Genomic DNA, 19,464 nt, shown 5'->3' on the forward strand with positions numbered 1-19,464 from the left:
ACCGCGCTTACCCTGACTCGGAGAGGAGGCGTGCTGTTGGGGATCGGCAGCATTATTGTACCCCCGGCCCTTTTCCTTTACCTCCATGCTGGGCATTGAAGCTAATATGACTTAGACCTCGAATTACTCGCCGTAGACCCCGCCTTCGGAAGACGGGGCCTCGGCGCGCGACTCCTGGAAACGGGGACTCAATCGTGCGGATGAGGCGCGGGTGATCACGTTTATTTCGTCCTCGCCCTCCGGGAGAGGGCTGTATGAGAAGCATGGGTGTCGGGCGCTGAATAATTATCAGGTTATTCCTGGGTATCGAGAGACTTCGATGATTAGGCTAGTTGGGGGGATGTCTAGGGGGTGATATTTGCTTCTGTGTATTGTGTGATGATATACTATATTGAGGCTAAGAAATCGCAAAGAGGAAGTGAACCAAGTCAGCTCGAATATGAATGTAGCAACCAACGAAATATATTAACAGTATGTGTCTACTGCAGCTGAGTCTCCACTTATGTCAGCCAGTCCCAGAACGTGGTGTTCCTAATGCGATCCAAGATCCCGTCCACCGTCTCCTTGACGATCTTGAGATTCTCCTCCGCCGCCTCCAGCTCCACCTGGTTCTCCGGATTCGGGTCAGCATTGTAATCACGCCGTCGGGAGCGTACAATATCCTCCCAGTCCGCGACAATGGTTGCGGCCCGACGACGCACCCAGGACGCGGCGCGGTCACGCATATCCTCGAAGAACGAAATGATCCACTCATCCCACAGACTCACAATGTCAATCTGGCTCGACTGGTTGGCGTTGTATAGATCCTGGAAGCGCTCCAGTTCCTCTCGGATCGAGTCCACCGTCTCCTGCAGCCGGTCTTGCACCTCGTCTGCCTCCAGGTAGGCGAAAATATTACCAGCCTCACGGAGCCAGGAGAGGGCCATGTGGGCATTGTCCGGGTCATCGAGCCCTTGGCCATCCCAGGTGGAATCGGCGATGATGTCGATGCCGCTCCACAGCCGGCCTTTGACGGCGTTGAGCTGCGCCTCGCAGCGAATCATCGCCCCCTTGTTGTTGTTGCTGCCGATTGCGTTGAAGATGTGGTAGAGCGCGCTCTCGGCCGGCGCATTGTTCCCAGCCCAGTTCCCATAGTCCTCATCGAGTCGTTCGGCGGTAGCCTGGGAGATCGTTGAATGCTGGGTCTGACTGCCGTCGGGCAGTCGGCCGTGAATCGCGAAGCTGATGAATTGGGCGATAGATTGCAGTTCGAAAATGTGCTCCGTGACGTATTCCATGTTGGGATCACCATCGTCCGTCACTCCGACTTCGGTACAGCCATCTGGGTCGGCGACATCCATCATAGGGTCACCAGGGCTCCAGGGGAGCCTGCCGATAGAAGGATACGACAGGCACCAGATGGTGAACAGGACTTGGTCGGCGAGGTCGACGATGTCGTACGGACGGGGGTTTCCACGCGGATCGAGCGACTTGTCCTCCCCGTTGCCCAGCTCTGTCCCCTTCATCGACGGCTCCCCGCCGTCCTCGAGCAATTTTGGATCGGCGTCGGCGATACCGGCGAGACAGACAGCCTCTGGGATCTTGCCTGTGTCCTCACCCAGGCCCGATGCGCACTCCAACAGATCATGCCCGCCGAAGATAGGGTATCCCGAGTAATCTGGCTCTTTTGGACCGTCAAGGTCGCGGGTCGGGCTCTTCAAGTGATACGCGTCAGGACGCTTCCCGATCAGATACTGCGACTCGTCGTCCTCGGGGAAGAGGTCGTGGTCGCCGCCGTAGTTCATCGCTTGGGCGAACCCTTCGGATTGTTGGAAGACGGCCTTGTAACCGTCCAGTTGGAGGCCCATCTCAAACCAGAGACTGAGCTCGGTGGACGCCAGGTTGCTGCTCGCTTCCCAGCCACGTTTGGCGTTCTTTGTCTGCGCGTAGCCGTCGCTCATCTCTACATATTTGCCGATCGAAATGTCGAGATCCACCCTGGGCTCGAAGGTGACAGTGAAAGATCCCTTGGTGACCTTGTACTCACCGTCAAAGGCATCCTTGCTGATCTTGCTCTGTGTCTTGCCCCTGCGCTCCCCAGCGGCCTCGGGGAAATAGCTCCACATGTAACCGTCTGTTCCGCCGCGCAGCTGCGTAGAAAAGTCGCTTGGGAGCAGTTAGGTCCAATATCATTGGCGTAGAAATGAACACGAACAACTTACCCGACAAGCCCGACATCCCCCGCTTCTACTCCCGCGAAAACCCTAAACTGAGGTGCGATAGATGCAATCCCGGGTTCATAGAAACGCTGCATCCTCAACGGAGTCTGCCACAGCTCCTCTACAATCCGGTCGGCATTCAAACCGGTATTCGCCGTAACCGAGAGCTTCAGATCGGCCTGAATGTCCGCGCCTAGGAAGGCGTACGACTCTTGGATATCCCACGGGTCGAGAGTGCCTACCATTGTGAAGCCGTATTTGGCTTTCGCGCCTGCGCTGCCCTCGACGTCCAGCTTTAGGAACTGCTCGTCGCCCTCGTGGCACGTCTTTGAGGTTCCGTACAAAGATGCGTCGATTTCCCTTGGTAGCTCGGTGTAGTAGTCGTCCTCCTTTTCCGTGAGCTTGCCGTATACTATGCATGTTAGCTATCGGATACTGGGCATTGCTATGCAAAATGGCACGTACGCTTCTTCCATTCGTCCTCATCCTCGCTCCAGAAGCGCGGGTTGAGGTCAGGGTTGAGAGACCGCCTGACAGGGTTGCCCGCGAAGACTTGCTCCCAGTATCGGTACACGTTCGCGTAGTCGAGACGGATATACACCTTGTCATCGGCGCGCTTGATCTTCTCAAAGTTGTAGTCAAAGCTCAGGTCCATGACTGGCCTCGTCGAATCTCTCTTCGCGAGTACGTGGTCAGGCAGCGACTGGTTCTGCGAAACTTCTAGGCTCCTGGCAACAGCGTACGTGCCCGGCCCACAGTTCTTTGGCATCTTGACGATGGTTCCTTCCAGGCCGTTGAGCAGCATATCGTCGCAGTTACTGTCTTCGCCATCATTCATGCACGCGATGCGTGCTGTTTGTAGGCCGCGCTCGTGGATGCCTTCGCAGGACAGGAAGGTCGTGTGAGAGCCATCTCTCTTGTCCAGGTTTGACACCACATCCGGAGGGCCGGCAATGACTAGTTCCGATGTGGTCTGCAGGGAGGTATGCACGCCGCCGTACGTGTTGTCCAGATTCTGGCCATCGTCGACATAGTCGTAGTGATAGGGAGGTAGTTCGGGGAAGATTTTCTCTGGTTGCACCGGCAGGAAAGCTTGGGAATCTTCCACTTTACAACATAGTCGGGCCTCTTCTGGTCCTCTGCAAAAGATGTTGCTTAGATGAGCCGTCGTGACAAGGACCTCGTTGCTGCGCGGAGGGTTAGTACAGGAAAGACAGCAAAGGGCAAGCGCAGCTCACGCGTAACACTGGAGGTTATGGCATTTCGTCCACCGGCAATCGCCCAGTTGCCCATCCTCATCGCAGCACACGGAGCGAACTAGCCTATCCGGGTCGGGCCCGTCACAATCGGCTCCGTGGTCATGGAATGTCGCGATAGCCTTCTTGCCGCTCGGGCACTTTGTAGTGCCACACTTCGTCGTCGTGCAGCTTCCCACGAGCTCCTCATACTGGTCAGACGTGCAGCAGAATTGCTGCCTGCCAAGGAAGCAATCCTCATCGCCGTACTCGCTCTGGAATAGACCCAGCTCTCCCAGATTACAGTGTGGCTTGCAACCAGAGCCACTGCTTGTGCCGCGCCACCGACAGCCGACTGGGACATTGCTGTTCGGGCAGCAGATCTTGCGGTGCTCGTCGCCGTCGCAGTCGTCTTTGGCTTGTCCAACTTCAATGTTACCGCCGCTGCACTTTTTCCCGCACGCCAACATCTCGCAGTTCTGGCCGTTCTGCGACGCCCAGTCGTCGATTACCAGGCCAATATTTCCGATCCCACCGGGGAGGTCGACACTGCCGCCGACTTCTCTGCCCAAGAGGCCGGCAAGGGCGGTTAGGGAGTCGTCGTCCATGTCGACGGCCCAGATCATCACTCCTCCGAGACTGTGCTGTTAGCATGATGCGGATGCCTTCTCTTTGGGAGGGGGGTAGCGTACCCAAGGTCGTCTGCCCACTCCACCTTCTGCTGGAAGGTTTTCTCGTCGTCGTACGAGACCCACTGGTCGTCGTCGTAGGTGAAGTAGTTCACTGCGGTTTCCTTGTCGTGGATTTTCTTGATGGAGTCGTCATTTCGCAGGATCTCCTGGATTTCTGGCCCGGGTTAGCAATGATCTGGTAGAGAGGGCTGATGTCAGCTCGCACCAAAATATCCCAGGATTCCTCCCTCCCCTGTACACTCTCCAGCCCTTGCAGCCCCCTTGAATGAGCAGCCGGGTTCCGCACAGTCTTTGTCCGAGAGCTGGAACGAACGGCCATAGAACCCAGTGCCCAGTACTACCTTCCCAGGAGGAACGTTATTGCGCCAGAGGAGGTCAACCGCCAACTTGATCTCGGTAAGGTTGGTGTGTCCATGGATTTTGTTTCCGATTTCGTTGTTGGCATCCCATACGCCTAGGAGATATTAGTTACCTACGGTTCCTTCCCAGCTGGATTTGGACATACCGTGGAGATCGTACGACATCATGTTTGTCCAGTCTGCGTACTCCAGCAGGCCAGGAACGTCGAAATATTGCATGTACCTGCTGCTGTTAGCACACAAACACTTTGAGTCCTGAGGTAGTACTCACCAATAACTGGACGGAATGGTAAAGGTTAGGCCATAACCCCCGCGCGCGCTGTTGTCAAACGTCTCTCTCAGTGTCTTCATCAGCGAGACAAAGTTTTTAGTATCAGCCTCCTTGCCACCACGGTCAGGGGCACCAGGGTATTCCCTACATGCTGTTAGTCTTCAGGAAGGTTATTGAATTGTCTAGGAACATACCAATCCAGATCAACGCCATCAAAGCCATACTTCACCATAAAGTCCACCAGGTTATCCGCGAAGGTCTGTCTTTTGTCCGCATCAGCGGCAATCTCGCCCAACAGCGGCTGCGTGTCCGTCCCGTTGTCAGAGAACGTCCATCCTCCGATGGCGATAAACACTTCTAGATCGCCGCCAGACGCGCGGTCCTTCAGCTCTGTGACTTCTTGGAACAGACTCGCCGGTGTTTCCCCGTCCATGGGCACGACCTTGTAGGTCTCCGGTTCGACAAAAGCAAACGCGAAGTTGATGTGCGTCAGGCCCGAGATTGGGATCTGCTGGGGTGTGAATTTCTGGCATTTGCGGCGTGCAGCCCTATCAAGTACAGCTGTTAGCAGGTGCTGCGAGTTGATCATCTTCGGGGACACTCACCATGATTCGTAATAGCCAATGACTTTATGAAGAACAGACTCTGAGCTGGCTCCACCAGGAACTTCAGGCTTGCCGCAATTGCTTTGGCATTTATCGTCGCAAAACAGAGTCGTCGTGCCGCAGAATCCGTATCTATCGGCTATTTAGAACGAGGCATGGCATGGTCAAAGGAGAGAGGCACTTACTGCGAACAGCAGACGTTCAGCGGGCACTCCTTGCCCTCCTCTTCGGCGAATTCACCACACTCGGCCACTGCGTCGCAGTTGGACTGGCATCCGTCTCCGCAGTAGTCCGGTCCTGCGACGTGAGTCAGTACGGCTCAGCCGAACATAAGTACTGGGGCATACCGTATCCGCATTGGCCCTCTTTGCCGCTAGACGCTCGTTAGATTCATTCTCCCGTATTATATAGCCACGACGTACCAGCAGGCGCTGTTCGAGCACGGTCGGTCGGCATCGCAGGTATAATCGTCATCCACAGCAAGAGCTGGGGTGTTGAACATGGCTAAAGAACTGCCCTGGAACTCATTGAGCTGAGCAGATTGGGCAGCAGCTAACGAGGGACTAGAAGCGCGAGTAACAAAGGGAAGCAGTGAGAAGAGAAGAACAAGCGATGCCACGAAGGGGATCGTGGAAAGGGAGCGAAAGATCCCCATGGCTATACATAGAGGCCTTCTTCCTCCTTGGAAACACTTTGCTGAAGTATCAGGTGGGAAATCTCCAGCTCAAGAGGGCAATGCGCCCTTTTCAACATCCCCACAACCGCAGGTGCATGTTCAATTTCGCTTCGGGATGACCTCCGACGCTCCCTGCACAATCCAAGCTTCATCTCCCACCAAGGTTGACTTCGTTCGCGCAAGGCATCCGCCCATGGACGCGTTAGAGACGATCTCTTCGCCCCAAGCCGACCGAGCATTTCCGATGCTCTGCACTGTAACCCTGACTGGAATGTTCTGCGCCGGATGGATCCTGATCCCTGTGTCCCTCCGCGGGAAATCCTCTGAATCAAGCGCAATCCTGCGCCCCGCCCCCATAGTGAGCGCAGCATCAGCCCTAACAGCGTTAGTGGGATCTGAGACAAGTATGTAACATTCCACACGCCCCTCCGGACCAGCGCAAGTGGCCCCAACAAGCGCCACGAGACCCACGGGCCTGAGTCAAAATTAATCTCCCGTCCTCAAGGGTCCCTCGTACTCGGAACCCTTGGGGGATTTTATTGGTGGTGATTGGGGGGGCAGTGTCTGGCTCTGTTCCTGTCGTGGCGATCATCCCTGGCGTCAAGGCGTCCCTGACGCAGTCGTTTCCCAGATTCGGCGCATCTTCACAGGCCCGTGGGCGCGACGAGCCGACTGCGGGTTGGATGTTCGATGCGACACGGAGATTTCCCGATGCATCCTGTTTCTTCGCCCCGGCTGCGTCCGTGGAGCTCTCTTAAACTTGATCAATCCAACTCGTCGCAACGAGCGCGCGATTTTGTCCCTTCCCACGGTCTCGTTTTTTGCTGCCGCCTTCCGAGATGGTGACTGTCGTAGCTTTCGTGCTCGCGCTGGGGCTCGGGGCCCATGCGCAGCGTTTCAATGGTGGCTCCGCCTACGATCTCGAGCTTCCTGGTGTGTCCGATGGCTGCAAAGAGGCTGTCAATGCGACTCTTGATTGCGACTATCGCCTTACAATGGCAGTAGATTCCGGAACGCTGCCGTCGACAGAGGTGCTTGATAAGATCTGCGCAAAGGACTGTGCCAACTCGCTGAAGGAGTACCGGTCCGAAGTTGAGAAAGCATGCACAGACAAGGACGACATTATCGTCATGAACGACATCGCCTACAACCTCACTTACACTGCTGAGGAGCTGCTGTACAAGTACCGCGTGACCTGCGATAAGGAAAAGTGCGTTTCCCCTATTCCCACTGTCGAACTTACACTAACTCGAGCAGAGGCTCCAATGATTACTGCTGGGCTGTCCTCTCCAGTATCAACGGCAGCTTTACCCCAGAGCAGGAGTGCTCCGACTGCGTTCTGGGACACTACCAGATCGACCTGAACTCGCCCTTCGGGTACAGCAACAACCTGGCGGAGAAGTTCTCCTCACTAACCTCGAGCTGCTCGGAGACCGGGTATCCGTACACCTCGCCAACGCCAATTGCGCTCAACAGCACGATTCCCGGGCACTCGCCAACCTGTGACGACTCGCAGAAGTATACGATCAAGGACGGAGACGACTGCAAGTCTATCAGTGTTGCGCAGAACGTGTCGACATGGTCATTACTGCACACGAATGAGCTGCAGGCGTATTGCCAGAATTTCCCTGACGCTGGGACAGAGCTCTGTCTGCCGAAGACGTGCACTGTGTACACGCTCAAGGAGAATGATACCTGCGATAGTATTATCGAGGGTCTGCCCGGCCGTGTCTCAGTGACGCAGCTGCGCTCGTGGAACCCGAATATCAACAAGAGCTGCGGGAATCTGTTCCAGTGGACGGGGTACCAGATCTGCGTTAGGTTAGCCGCCTTTCGGTTCTCTTCCATTCTTGAGTATTGTTCGGACTGACAAGTATAGCCCCCCCGGAAGCGAACTCGACCCAGTCGTCACCCCAACCCCGACACCAACAGACAAATGCGAAGGCCTCTTCCAGCCCTCAAGCTGCTACACAACGCTTCCAACAGACAGCGTCTGGCCCCAAGACCCTAATATCGTCCCGCAGCCCCTGGCGAAGGGGACGTGGTCCAACTGCACGGTCTACGCGACGTACCTCAACTCGACAGAGCCGGAGTACGACAACGCCTGTCTGACCGTCTCACGTTTCTACAATGTGACCGTCGCGCAGCTGCAGAAGTGGAACCCCTCGCTTGACGAGGATACCTCGAAGTGCCAGATCAAGGACGGGTATAGGTATTGTGCTGTTGAGAGTATGCTTCCCTCCTGCTTCTGCAGTTCTCGAGTAGCGTACTAAATAAACGGCGTGCAGAGCGAGATCCCCCGCCGACAACCTTGACACCCACTCCAACATCCACCCCAACGACAACACCAACTCCCACCGAGACACCGACGTCAACCACGACCACGACCAGCACGACCAGCACCTCAACGTCCTCGCCCACCCCGTCACCCATTCAAGACGGGATGACCAAGAAGTGCAACAAGTTCTACAAAGTCCGCAAGGGCGCCACGTGCGAGCTCATTGCAAAGAAGTACGACATTGACCTCGAGGACTTTTACGCGTGGAATCCAGCTGTGAAGGACGATTGCTCGAAGCTGCTGCTTGACTTTTATGTTTGTGTGGGGATCAGGTGATGCAGGGGTGTCGGCCTCATCACTCTATTAGTATTCTTTTGTATTTGATAATTATTTATCCAACCCCCTTGCAGCTCTTTCGTCTGTCAATATCCGTATAGTTCATGTAAATGTAAATACTCAATCGGCAATGAAGTCATCGCGGGGAGCCCACCCCTGCAGGATCTGGTCCGGCGTATCGCTCACCCGAGCCATGGGCCCGGGCTGGCGGCGCGTCGGGGACTATTGGGCGTGCCATACGGTCTGGATCAGCTCGGCGTGGGAATATGGCGGAAAGCGCAGCCGCCAGCTCCCTGCTTCGTCGCGGTCACTGCCATGAACCAGTTGCCGATTAGGGGCCAGTTGTCGGTTGAGCCGAGTTGGTATCAGCGCTTTCGGGGGTGGCTTAGAGGCGTCTGGTGGTGTCGGCGCCCTCAGCGGCGGTTCCGGGGTGGGGTCAGGTCCGGCGTCGGTATCGGGGTTGGTATCAGCGTCGGTGTCATTGTCATTTTGACGCAGCCATGGGAGTCGTCCCGTGTCGAGGAGGAATCCCACGAGTTGGCGGGCGGTTTTCGGGTCAGATAGGGCCTCATCAAGGTTGCCCCGCGGCCCCTCCGGCCAGACACGGCGCCGGAGGGTCGCGTGGCGGTAGCAGTTGTACGGTGTGTGTGTGTGTGTGTGTGTGTGTGTGATTCATACGCTGACCCCTCGCAATTAAGCGATATGCAGGAGATCTCTATCTAACCTTGTGCATATCTATATACAGTAAACCATAAATTACAGACGAATTTGGAGCCTCGTCGCGGCCTATGGTGGCCTAAATGCCTGGTGCTCCGTTCAGCGGCCCTGTGGCGCGCGGCTTTGAAACCTCTGTGATGCCTCTGCAAAGTCTAGTATTGCACCTAAGATGCTACCGCCTTGCACATCATCCTCCTTACCATTCTTACCTTGTGACCCTCCTCCCAGCATATCTGAAATCTCATTAAATGCAGTCCCTATTTTCTTCCGCAGCTCTTGTCGTATGACCTTCAATTTTGGGCAGTCAATCAGGACGTGAACCACTGTTTCTGCTGCTCCACATTCGCACCTGTCATCTTCTCTAAAGCGATGCAGTTTGGCATGGGTTGCTAGCCATGAATGGCCAGTTCGGAGTTGCGTGAACAAGGAGGCTCGATTCCGTGGCAGCGAACCATACATTCTCCGAGTACGAACTGAGGGTAGACCTTTATCTATCCGGCGGAGATGGCTGCCTTTCTTGGAGCCCTTCCATTCCTGTTCCCATTCTTTCTGAATCTTGTTGCGGATAAATCCCTTTTCTCGTGAAACGAGGTGTTGAAAGGGGTGTTCCTCCTCTGGGCCAACTGCTTCTTTGGCTAGTCGATCAGCCGCCTCGTTTCCAGGGTCCCCGCAGTGTCCTGGGACCCACTGGAGGCGGAGTGGGATCCCCCGCGCTTTTAACTCTCGGGCTGATTGCCGTATGGCTTGGATAATCCTCTGACCCGACTTGTTCCATGCGTTTGAGATGGCTTGTAGCGCTGACATGCTATCACTAAGGATAGTTGCCGGTTCTTGTTTACCCGCTAGGGTATCTCGCTTTTCCATCGCTATCTTAAGAACAAGGCTAATGGCATAGTATATTGCCATGAGCTCTGCTGCATATACGGACCAATACTCCATTGAGCCAATGCAGACTTTCCGATGTTGGCTTATATTTTGACTCTGATCTAGGGCTACCGCTGCACCCCCTAGATAGCTATGTTGACCTGATGCATCAGAGAAGACCGTGATACCGGTTGCTTTCTGTCTGGCAGACGCTTTCTCTTTGGCTTTGTCCCGGTCTGGCTCGATGTCGATTTCTGCAAATGCTGGTGTCCGCCATGGCGGTTGAGGCGTTGGGTTGATTGTTTCCAGGGCCTGTAACCGAGCGGGGTCCATTGTCCGCAAGGTTTCTGCTAGCGGGAACCGGTGATCAGTTCCTTTGTGTGTGCTGCGTATTGCTGCCCGGGCCACCACTGCATGGCATGGGTGATCTTTTGGAAGAGTGTAAAGACGGGCGGCCATTATCTGTGCCCGTTGTTTGAGTCGTAGGTGGGTTGGTAGCATATGAGATTCTACCTCTAGAGCTGCAGTTGATACAGTCTTAAAGGCAGAGAGAATGCGAATTAGGGCGGTTCGTTGCACCGTTCCTAGTGTTCTCAGGTGTATCTTATCTCTCAGTGGGTTGTGCCAGACGGTGGACGCGTAATCCACTATTGGTACCACGCAAGCTTGGTAGAGTTGTCTCATCTGCTCTGGGCGGAGGTGCCTTAGTCCCCCAAGTGCTATGTTAACCTGGGTTGCTCGTTTGACTGCTTGTTGTAGATGCTCCTTCCATAGTTGTACGGTGTGTGTGTGTGTGTGTGTGTGTGATTCATACGCTGACCCCTCGCCTAAGCGATATGCAGGTAAAACACTCTTCTAATTACATGATTGTGATACCATTATGATGTTCCAAGCTACCTGAGGGCGAATTTAGAGCCTCGCCTGACAGGCCTGTGATTGTTTCCCTTCCTCGCCACCTTGCAGTAAGGGGGAGGCTTGATACAATTATGGGGATGATAAAAGCCAATTCAAATATAAAACCAAGAAACAACGAAGCATTTCCGTCAGAATCTTGCAACTCTCTCAGTAGGGAACTTTCAGGTATGTCCACTAGCTCAGAAGGGGCGGAGTGTGCGGGTTATGTTTGTCTCCTTGGGCATCCAACAAGAATTGACTGAATAATGGCAGTGCTGAGATTAAGAAATTCGATAATAATTTAGCCGCTGTTGCGGGTTTCTGGTGTTGGTTGTTTCTGTAGTGCCTCTCAGCCGAGTAGTTCCGCCTGAATGGCGATGGTCTGTTGTGAAATCGATCATGTAGGTCTTTCATTGTGAGTGGTTGGGATGGAGGCGGATGCTGCCTTTTCGGCTGGCCGGTATTTGGCGAAGACTGAGAGTGTGGTTTGAAAAGTTCGTTCTTTCTGCGAGTTGATTGCTTTCGTGCGTTTGATCTAGTGCCGGACTTGAGGACTGAGGCATATGTAGTGTTCTTGGTGTTGGATGTAGTAGTGGTTGGGAGGGGAGGTTGGCTTTTTGTTGCTGTGGCTGATGTCTGTTTGGTTCGCTCCGCCCAGGCGTTGTCGGATACTCGAGTGTTTGCAGGTGGGCAGGACGGGGATCGTGGTAGTGTGGAAGGTCTCGGTAGATCTTGTTTTCTTGTCTGCGGGTCTGGGTTATAGGTGCCGTTTTTGGGTGGACGGCCTTTGGAACGTGAGCGGTCCTGGGGAGCGGTTGGTATGGGTGTCTGAATGTCCCTGGTTGGCTGTGGGGATGGCGTTGCGTCAATCAAGCAAGGGGAGAGGTCGCGGAGAGCAATTGTCCATAAGCAGCCATCGTGGTGTAGGGCAAGTAATGCGTCTGTTGTATACGGTCGGTCTTCGTTTATCCCGTGCTCGGATTCACAGGTGAAGCAGCAGACAACAGGGCCGGGATGGTGGTGGTGTAGGTGGTAGAATCCATATTGTGCTAGTTGTTGAGGAGTAATTTGTGTATAGGCCCATTCACTGAAGGAGGTTAATCGAGATTTGATGGTGGAAAAGGTGGTAGAGATCCGGATGAGCTGTTTGACGTTGCGAGGTCGTGGGTTGAAATTCAGGGGTTCGGGCGCAAGGAGTTCGGATAGGGCCGTGGTGGTGGGTAATTTGGCAATTGCCCGTGGCCGAGAGTTGGGTTCCACCACCATCTTCGTCCCCAGGAGATCCGTCTATCGTCCGGTCGTTACAGTGGTGGTCCGGAAGGTACAGTCGAGTATAGTCCCGGAAGGTCCTCCCAATACAGTCCTCCCAATACAGTGAGATGCCATAGTTGTACGGTGGGAAGCGCCTTCAGCTTCCCATCCGAAGAACATATACTTCGGTTTTCCAACCCTAATCACATGCTCAATCTAAGCCAAGTTAGGTTTAGCGTAAAACCAGCAAGCGGCAACGGTAAGAACCATGATGTACCAAACCCGTAAGCTGTAAGCCGTATTGGTACAGTCCGACCCGAAATGTCCTTCTATGTCTTGGACAAACGGAGCTTGTTTCCAAACCCTAATTCCGAAGCCCTAGTATATCAGAAGCGGTTAGCCTATATTTCCGGCCCGTCTCTGCCGTGAATAGTACCATGCCCAACGGAAACTCAAAGTAACCAAACCATACCATGACGGCCAAGAATACACTCCGCCTAGCTTTTCTGCCATCACCTCGATTCCAGAGGCCAACGTGTGCTTTTCACCTTGTTGCCGATTGATGAGATGGCGCGACACCTGGACTCTCAACAGCACAGGATGGCTGTCCATATGATACGTAAACGGCTCAGTAATCCACAGATTGCTCGGATTGCCAAATGTAGCGAGAGGTCTGTGACTGAGCTCCGCAGAAAGTTGCGACTGTACGGCACCGCCAGACCTCACCTTGTCCGCGCTGGCCGGCCACCAAGCATCACTCCTCTTATGCTCGAGGCGTTATGTGATCATCTTGTTGAAAAGCCTGGCCTCTATATCGATGAAATGGCAGTCTTTTTATGGGACGAATTCAACGTCCTCCCCTCAGCATCAAGCATTCAAAGAGCCCTTTCCCGGCATGGTTGGACGAAAAAGCAGGCGCGGCAGAAAGCAAAAGAACAGAACCCTCAACTAAGAGCTTTCTACCAGCATAAGTTGTCCAAGTTTCGGTCCGATCAGCTTGTTTTTGTTGATGAATCCGGATGTGATAAACGGGTAGGCTTCCGTCGCACAGGTTGGTCTCCACTCGGGGTGACCCCAGTCCAAATTTCTAAATTTTGCCGTGGTCAACGTCACCATATACATCCAGCATATGCTCAAGATGGTATTGTAATCTCCGACATCTATCAAGGTTCAACTGACGCTGCGGTCTTTGAAAGCTTTATCCAGCGGCTTCTTTGGCATTGTCGGAGATTTCCAGAGCCAAGATCCGTGATAGTAATGGATAATGCATCCTTCCATCGCTCAGAGCGCGTCCAACAGCTGTGTGCTGATGCAGGAGTTAAGTTACTCTATCTGCCACCTTACTCCCCAGATTTCAATCCTATTGAGGAGTTTTTTGCCGAGTTGAAGGCATATATCAAGAAAGCTTGGTCAACCTTCGCGGAGAATTCTGGTCAAGGCTTCCATTCTTTTCTCCGGAAATGTGTCCAGACTGTTGGCGAACGAGAGAAGAGTGCAGAAGGCCACTTTCGACATGCGGGTATAACAGTCGAAGGTAGGCCAGCCTCTTTATATACGACATGTTGCATGGCCCTGGATGCGCTTGTGAGGAGAGTTGCTAAAGCAGGGTTTCTAGTTTCCGTGTGAAGTAACTAAAACAAGTTCTGGTGGTCCCAAACTATTCATGAAGCGTGATAGTGGCGAACGGTGCAGTTTATGAATATTTTCACGGTGGCAAACGTGGATACGTTGGACAAGAATATATATTGTGGCTATAGAACAAAATTGGACCAAGAGATTAATTATATACCAATTCTATTCGCACCGCTTAAGGTTTATCACAATGAAACCGTAGATGCTAGGCCCACGTAGGCCAGCAGAGGCAGGGCAGATGTACAGTTCTCTCAGTCGTGACTTGGTTATTTGATACCCAGTAGGTTGACTGAGACCGGCGTGACTAATGATAAATTCGTTAAAAGTCCATCGTAGGCATTGCACCACTGTGGCGAGCTTGCGAAATCGCGGTAACTCACCTATATTTCATCAGAAACGCTTTGGTTCTATAGTAAATCATCGTCAGAATGTCCTTCAATTGTTCCCTGGGGTGGCGATTTAGATTTCACGTGTCTATCCCATTCCTGAATATCACGGATAAATCGAAGAGCAGTCCCTATTTCAATGCCTTCATCAGTGAAGAAGCCTGGATTGGGGTTGTCGAGAATAAGCTCAAGGTCCATCCGCCTCTTAAGCACCACATCACGGGCTTTTTGAAAATCAGCTTTGTATGCCTCGTCGCTGTATCGTGACTCCAGCCATTTGCAATATTTTTTCACTGCCGCTACTTGGTCTCCTTGGATGACCACACGGGGAGAAAAGGATCTGCGTGGCGAAGCTGATATTATGGGAGCTCTTGATTCCTGGGTGGGTAGCACATTAATGCTGACTGGATGATATGAAGATCCGTTGGCTAGTGAATTATCCTTTTTAGACTTTCTGCCTGTCTGACTCTCCAGAATCAGGTCTCGGCGGATGTCTCGGGGCACATCATTATGCCTCTCAAGTTTGCCGCCTTTGTCAACATAATCAACCAGCCGATCAATGTGTGGCTCTCTGAGCTTGTAGTGTTTGCTGTCCTTTGGGTCTTCCCAGCACCAGTCAGAGTTCAGCTGGCATGACCGGACATTACATTGCATGAGCTCATATACAGCGTTCCACGCAGAGGGTCGCCCGGTCCTCTCTTCTTCTTCAGCAATGTATGCGTCTCGTTCGGCAAGCATTATATTTGTGGCGGAAACACGGCCCCTTTTGTCGCCTTTCTTGGTCGGCGCAGACCCGTTGTCATCCTGCCTATAGCTAAAGGCGATACTAACAGTAAGCTTTTTCGCAATGCGAAGCATATTGCTCCATTTACATAGTTGTTTCTCCACGGGCGTCCATTTGATCGTAGTGCCGTTGTCAAACTGTTCCAGCGGGCACTGCTTTCGATCATTGACCTCAACCTTGATGGTCGTACTCTCAGGTCGAACCCGTTGGTTGGGTTTCCTTTTCGTTTGCGCCATATTGTCAAGATCCGCTTGCAGATACTTCTCCCAATACTGACTGGGAGCTACGACCAGGTCTTTCTCGGTCACATTACCCACCGGCTTATTATTGAGCAGCAGTTTCCACTTGACCGTGTAGCAAACATATCTGGGTGGCTGCTGATCATATTCGCCCCCTCTCTCCCACTCAGCCAATGGGAGAAATCCGAGTCGATCCTGCGGCGGTTGTGGCAAGGTACAATGTGGGGGGCTAAGGGAGTATCCGGTGGAACGACCGAAATCCCCTGGGGTAGGGGCGTACCGAGAATCGTCGTCCCATGTTTCTCCGGACTGTGAGGCGTCATAGATAAAAAGGCTGTCCGTCATCGCTGAGAGATGCAGCTACTACAACCTAAAATCCTTTGGATGGAGACGTCAGCACTAAACCTGTTAACGCTGACGAGGCGGCTAGCAACACGAGCGAAGCATTATCAGAAGTAGGAAGGAGTGTATACAGCAAAAGAAAGGACACCGTGGATTGTCACTGAAACTGTCGGATTGGAAGAGCCTCAGGTACAGCATGGAGCGGTGGCTTGTGAGATGCAGGAGTCAAGATGTTGACAGATCTCCAGTTCAGAAACGGCAGCAATGTTTGATTTGTTTGCATCGAACATTCGAGAAAAGGAAACGGGCGAACCAGTCAGAAACAAAAGGGCGTCGGACCGTTATTTTTCCTTGCGACTGATACCCCACTTCATGTTGATGGGACCTCGTCCGAATCTCATGAACCTTGTTCTCACCCCTTTAAAGCGGCATTTGCAGAGTGGCTCCACGCCAGCTCACGTACGAACATCCCGCCGTATTTGGCCAGGGCCAGCAGCTGGCAGATCAGTCGCTGGCCTTCTGTGAGTGGCATGTGTTGGTAAGGGGCCTGTGCCAAGCGCATGTCAATGTGATTGATGTTGTGCAACCTCCTGATCCTCTCCTCTTTGATATTTTAATCTCATAATGACCTCTTGATCTATAAACCACTTGCAACTCGCAGCTGGCTAAAAGCATAATACCTCCACACAGGCACCGCCACTTCACATTCCTCACCTTATAAACCCGCTCCTCGATATCGCTGTCCAGTGACCCGCCAGCTCACTGCCAAGCCGAGCCCACAATGCCCACCCTCGACCCGAACCTCTATACCGTCGCATGGATCGCTCCACTCGAGATTGAGGTACAGGCTGCCAGACATATGCTGGATAAGGTGCATTTGGGAGGATTTCCTGTCGGCCCTGGCGATGACTATTTGTTCCACGCGGGTGAGATCCACGGACATAATGTCGTGATCGCCACGTTTGCGGCCGGCCAACGGTACGGCACAAACTCTGCGGCGTCTCTCGCAAGCCACATCAGAAAAATTTTTCCAAATCTATGGTTTGGGCTTCTCGTGGGTGTTGCTGCGGGTCTTCCAAACCACTCGTGCTCGCCCCCGCGCGATATTCGGCTGGGTGATGTTATTGTGGCTTATTCTCCTCCCGGCGGAGATTATCCCGCAATAATACCTTATGGGCTGGGCAAGCAGAAGGGAGACGGTGGCTTTGAGTTACTATGCAACGGACATTCCCTCCGTCAAACAGAACGCATCGTGGGGTCTGCAATTGGTAAGATCAAGGCAGAAAGGCGAGAGGCACAAATGATATTGGGCTACTACAGGGATATACCGGAGACAGCCACAAAGTTTCCAGACCCCGGGCAAGATAACGACTTTCTTTACTTATCCGCCGACGATCTACCGATTCCACGACAACGGCGACCGAACGCTGAACGCACGCGTGTATGGTACGGATCAATCGGCTCCGGCGACCAGCTGCTGAAAAGTAGGCGAGATCGAGATGGATTAAGGGACAGATACAACGTGATTGGCCTAGAAATGGAGGCGGCCGGCATCATGAACGAGATCCCTGTGGGGTGTATTCGAGGGGTTTGCGATTATGGCGACGAGCGAAAGAATAAAGATTGGCAGCCTTATGCAGCGGCAATGGCGGCGGCGTTCGCGAAAGCCGTGCTGTCGGAGATCAACCCAAAGTGTGTTACACAATCACCAGATGTCAAAACAGGTAAGTTGCTATTGTCACCCTGCTTTACCGTGCTTTGTGATGACAAACTCGTGCAGTCTTCACAGATAAAGACAATTCCTGCCTGCGAGATTTGCTGGTCGCTGATCCAGAAACCGAGCGGCGACGCATTGAGGCCACGAAGGGTGGTTTACTGGATGATTCATTTCGATGGGTCTTGGGTAATGCCGAGTTCCAGAGGTGGCATAGCAGCTCTCAAAGCCAGTTGCTTTGGATTAAGGGCGATCCTGGCAAGGGCAAGACCATGCTTATGATTGGCATAATTAAAGAACTGGTACGGCAAATTCAGTCACAGTCATCACAATCAATAGCCTACTTCCTGTGCCAGGCAACCGAGCCCAAACTGCGCAATGCCACCAGCATCCTGCGAAGTTTAATCTATATGCTGGTCCGACAACAGCCGAATTTGATCTTATATTTGCGAGAAAAATATGACACCAACCCAATGCTCTTTGAAGGTGGAAATACGTTCTACAGCTTGTCTGCAATTTTTGACAACATGATCCAGAATTCTACACATGCCATGACCTACCTACTTGTCGATGCTCTTGATGAGTGCGAAACAGATCTACCTGATCTGCTCAAGCTTATTGCAAGGACCAAGTCTATGTCAGCGGCCCAGGTAAAGTGGATAGTCTCCAGCCGAAATAGGGATGATATCGAGCAAGAACTAGATTTTGGCGAGAAGGAAACCAAGCTCAGCCTAGAGCTAAATGCCAATCACATATCTAATGCTGTTGCGGCATATATTAATTACAAAGTATCTCGGCTGACACCACTCCAGCGCAATGGAATCCTCTTGGAACAGGTTAAGGAACAACTGCTTCGAAAGTCAGATGGCACGTTTTTATGGGTGGCCTTGATGGTCCAAGAAATGCAGAAATGCCGGCGTTCAATAGCGATGGTTGAGCTGTTAGAGAGAACCCCCCAAGGCTTGATCCCACTCTACGACCGAATGCTTCAACAGATGCAACTTTTCGAAGGCGCAGACCGCGAATTATGCATGTTGGTCCTCTCAATTGTGGCGATTGGATACCGACCACTTCATCTGCGCGAATTGTGTCTTGTAGCTGGCTTGCATAAGCAACGATATGGCTTGGACGATTTGAAGGATATTGTGGGCATGTGCGGATCATTTCTTACGATCCGGGATAACTATGTTTATCTGATACATCAATCTGCGAAAGACTACCTCGGTGATGTCAAGGTAGCCGCCACCATTTTTCCATCCACGCCCTCTGCAATACACCATAGAATATTTCGCGAGTCCCTGCAGAACCTCTCCGCCAATATGCACCGCAACATCTACAATCTTAATCTTGATAACCCCGGTATTTCAGTCTCGGAGATAGCAACCTTCCGACCCGACCCTGACCCGTTATCGGACCTGCGATATAGTTGCACGTACTGGCTGGACCATCTTTCTGAGGCTATTCCTACATCCGCTGACCCGCTTAAGGCAACTTTGGATTTCTTCCGGAAACATCTGCTTCACTGGCTAGAGAGCCTTAGTCTTATTGGTGAGATGCGACATGGAATCTTATCTCTCAGAAAACTTGTCCATCAATCCACTGGGCAAAAGCCGGGTAAGTTTATCTTCAAGGAATTTGAGAGGTTTGCTACTAGCTATGCGCCTATCATACAAGAGGCACCTTTACAAGTGTATAGCACTGCACTTGCGTTCTGTCCTCAAGCTAGTGATAGCAAGAAGCTTTATTGGGGCGAAAGGTTGGATTTTCTAGACCGTGTCACTCTCAGGCAAGAGACGTGGGATCCATGCATGCAAGTCCTGCACGGCCACACGGGTTCGGTCAACGGGGTGGCGTTCTCACCAGATGGGCAGACTGTTGCATCCGCCTCAGGAGATCGAACTGTCCGGCTCTGGGATGCAGCCACGAGCGTGGAATGCCACACGCTGCAGGGCCACACGGATTCGGTCAACGCGGTGGCCTTCTCACCAGAT

At 52.9% G+C, this 19,464-nt stretch overlaps 6 protein-coding genes across 6 annotated transcripts in view; 3 read left to right on the forward strand and 3 right to left on the reverse strand.

Annotated features, from left to right (window-relative positions):
* Window positions 1–341: 341 nt before the first annotated feature.
* On the reverse strand, window positions 342–6,080 carry BJX67DRAFT_338240 (uncharacterized protein). The gene is made up of 13 exons (XM_071027611.1): window positions 5,783–6,080; window positions 5,708–5,733; window positions 5,546–5,657; window positions 5,361–5,492; window positions 4,950–5,303; window positions 4,756–4,899; window positions 4,631–4,707; window positions 4,331–4,579; window positions 4,126–4,279; window positions 3,437–4,072; window positions 2,664–3,385; window positions 2,202–2,610; window positions 342–2,145 (listed from the first exon to the last, which is right to left on the reverse strand). The coding sequence occupies exons 1-13, from the start codon at window positions 6,013–6,015 to the stop codon at window positions 501–503; spliced, it is 4,893 nt and encodes a 1,630-aa protein (XP_070880429.1). The 5' UTR covers window positions 6,016–6,080; the 3' UTR covers window positions 342–500.
* A 42-nt stretch (window positions 6,081–6,122) lies between these two features.
* Window positions 6,123–6,511, forward strand: BJX67DRAFT_368583 (uncharacterized protein). Its single transcript, XM_071030645.1, has one exon. It carries the CDS (start codon window positions 6,152–6,154, stop codon window positions 6,446–6,448), a length of 297 nt encoding a protein of 98 aa, XP_070880430.1. The 5' UTR covers window positions 6,123–6,151; the 3' UTR covers window positions 6,449–6,511.
* On the forward strand, window positions 6,508–8,727 carry BJX67DRAFT_368584 (LysM peptidoglycan-binding domain-containing protein). Its single transcript, XM_071030646.1, has 4 exons — window positions 6,508–7,246; window positions 7,294–7,857; window positions 7,916–8,265; window positions 8,325–8,727. Exons 1-4 carry the CDS (start codon window positions 6,876–6,878, stop codon window positions 8,648–8,650), a joined length of 1,611 nt encoding a protein of 536 aa, XP_070880431.1. The 5' UTR covers window positions 6,508–6,875; the 3' UTR covers window positions 8,651–8,727.
* A 2,390-nt stretch (window positions 8,728–11,117) lies between these two features.
* On the reverse strand, window positions 11,118–12,557 carry BJX67DRAFT_338265 (uncharacterized protein). The gene has a single exon (XM_071027612.1). The coding sequence runs from the start codon at window positions 12,389–12,391 to the stop codon at window positions 11,321–11,323; it is 1,071 nt and encodes a 356-aa protein (XP_070880432.1). The 5' UTR covers window positions 12,392–12,557; the 3' UTR covers window positions 11,118–11,320.
* Window positions 12,558–14,094: 1,537 nt separating this feature from the next.
* On the reverse strand, window positions 14,095–16,172 carry BJX67DRAFT_368594 (uncharacterized protein). Its single transcript, XM_071030647.1, has one exon. It carries the CDS (start codon window positions 15,760–15,762, stop codon window positions 14,416–14,418), a length of 1,347 nt encoding a protein of 448 aa, XP_070880433.1. The 5' UTR covers window positions 15,763–16,172; the 3' UTR covers window positions 14,095–14,415.
* Window positions 16,173–17,745: 1,573 nt separating this feature from the next.
* Window positions 17,746–19,464, forward strand: part of BJX67DRAFT_375986 (WD40 repeat domain-containing protein) — a gene marked incomplete at both ends in the record, with an annotated part of 3,190 nt that continues 1,471 nt past the window's right edge. The window contains 2 exons of the mRNA XM_071031780.1: window positions 17,746–17,822; window positions 17,862–19,446. Coding sequence (XP_070880434.1) covers window positions 17,746–17,822; window positions 17,862–19,446 — 1,662 coding nt within the window. The remainder of the gene's footprint in view (window positions 17,823–17,861; window positions 19,447–19,464) is intronic.

The sequence above is a fragment of the Aspergillus lucknowensis genome, assembly GCF_044049455.1.
Source record: "Aspergillus lucknowensis strain CBS 449.75 chromosome Unknown BJX67scaffold_97, whole genome shotgun sequence".
NCBI lineage: Eukaryota > Fungi > Ascomycota > Eurotiomycetes > Eurotiales > Aspergillaceae > Aspergillus > Aspergillus lucknowensis.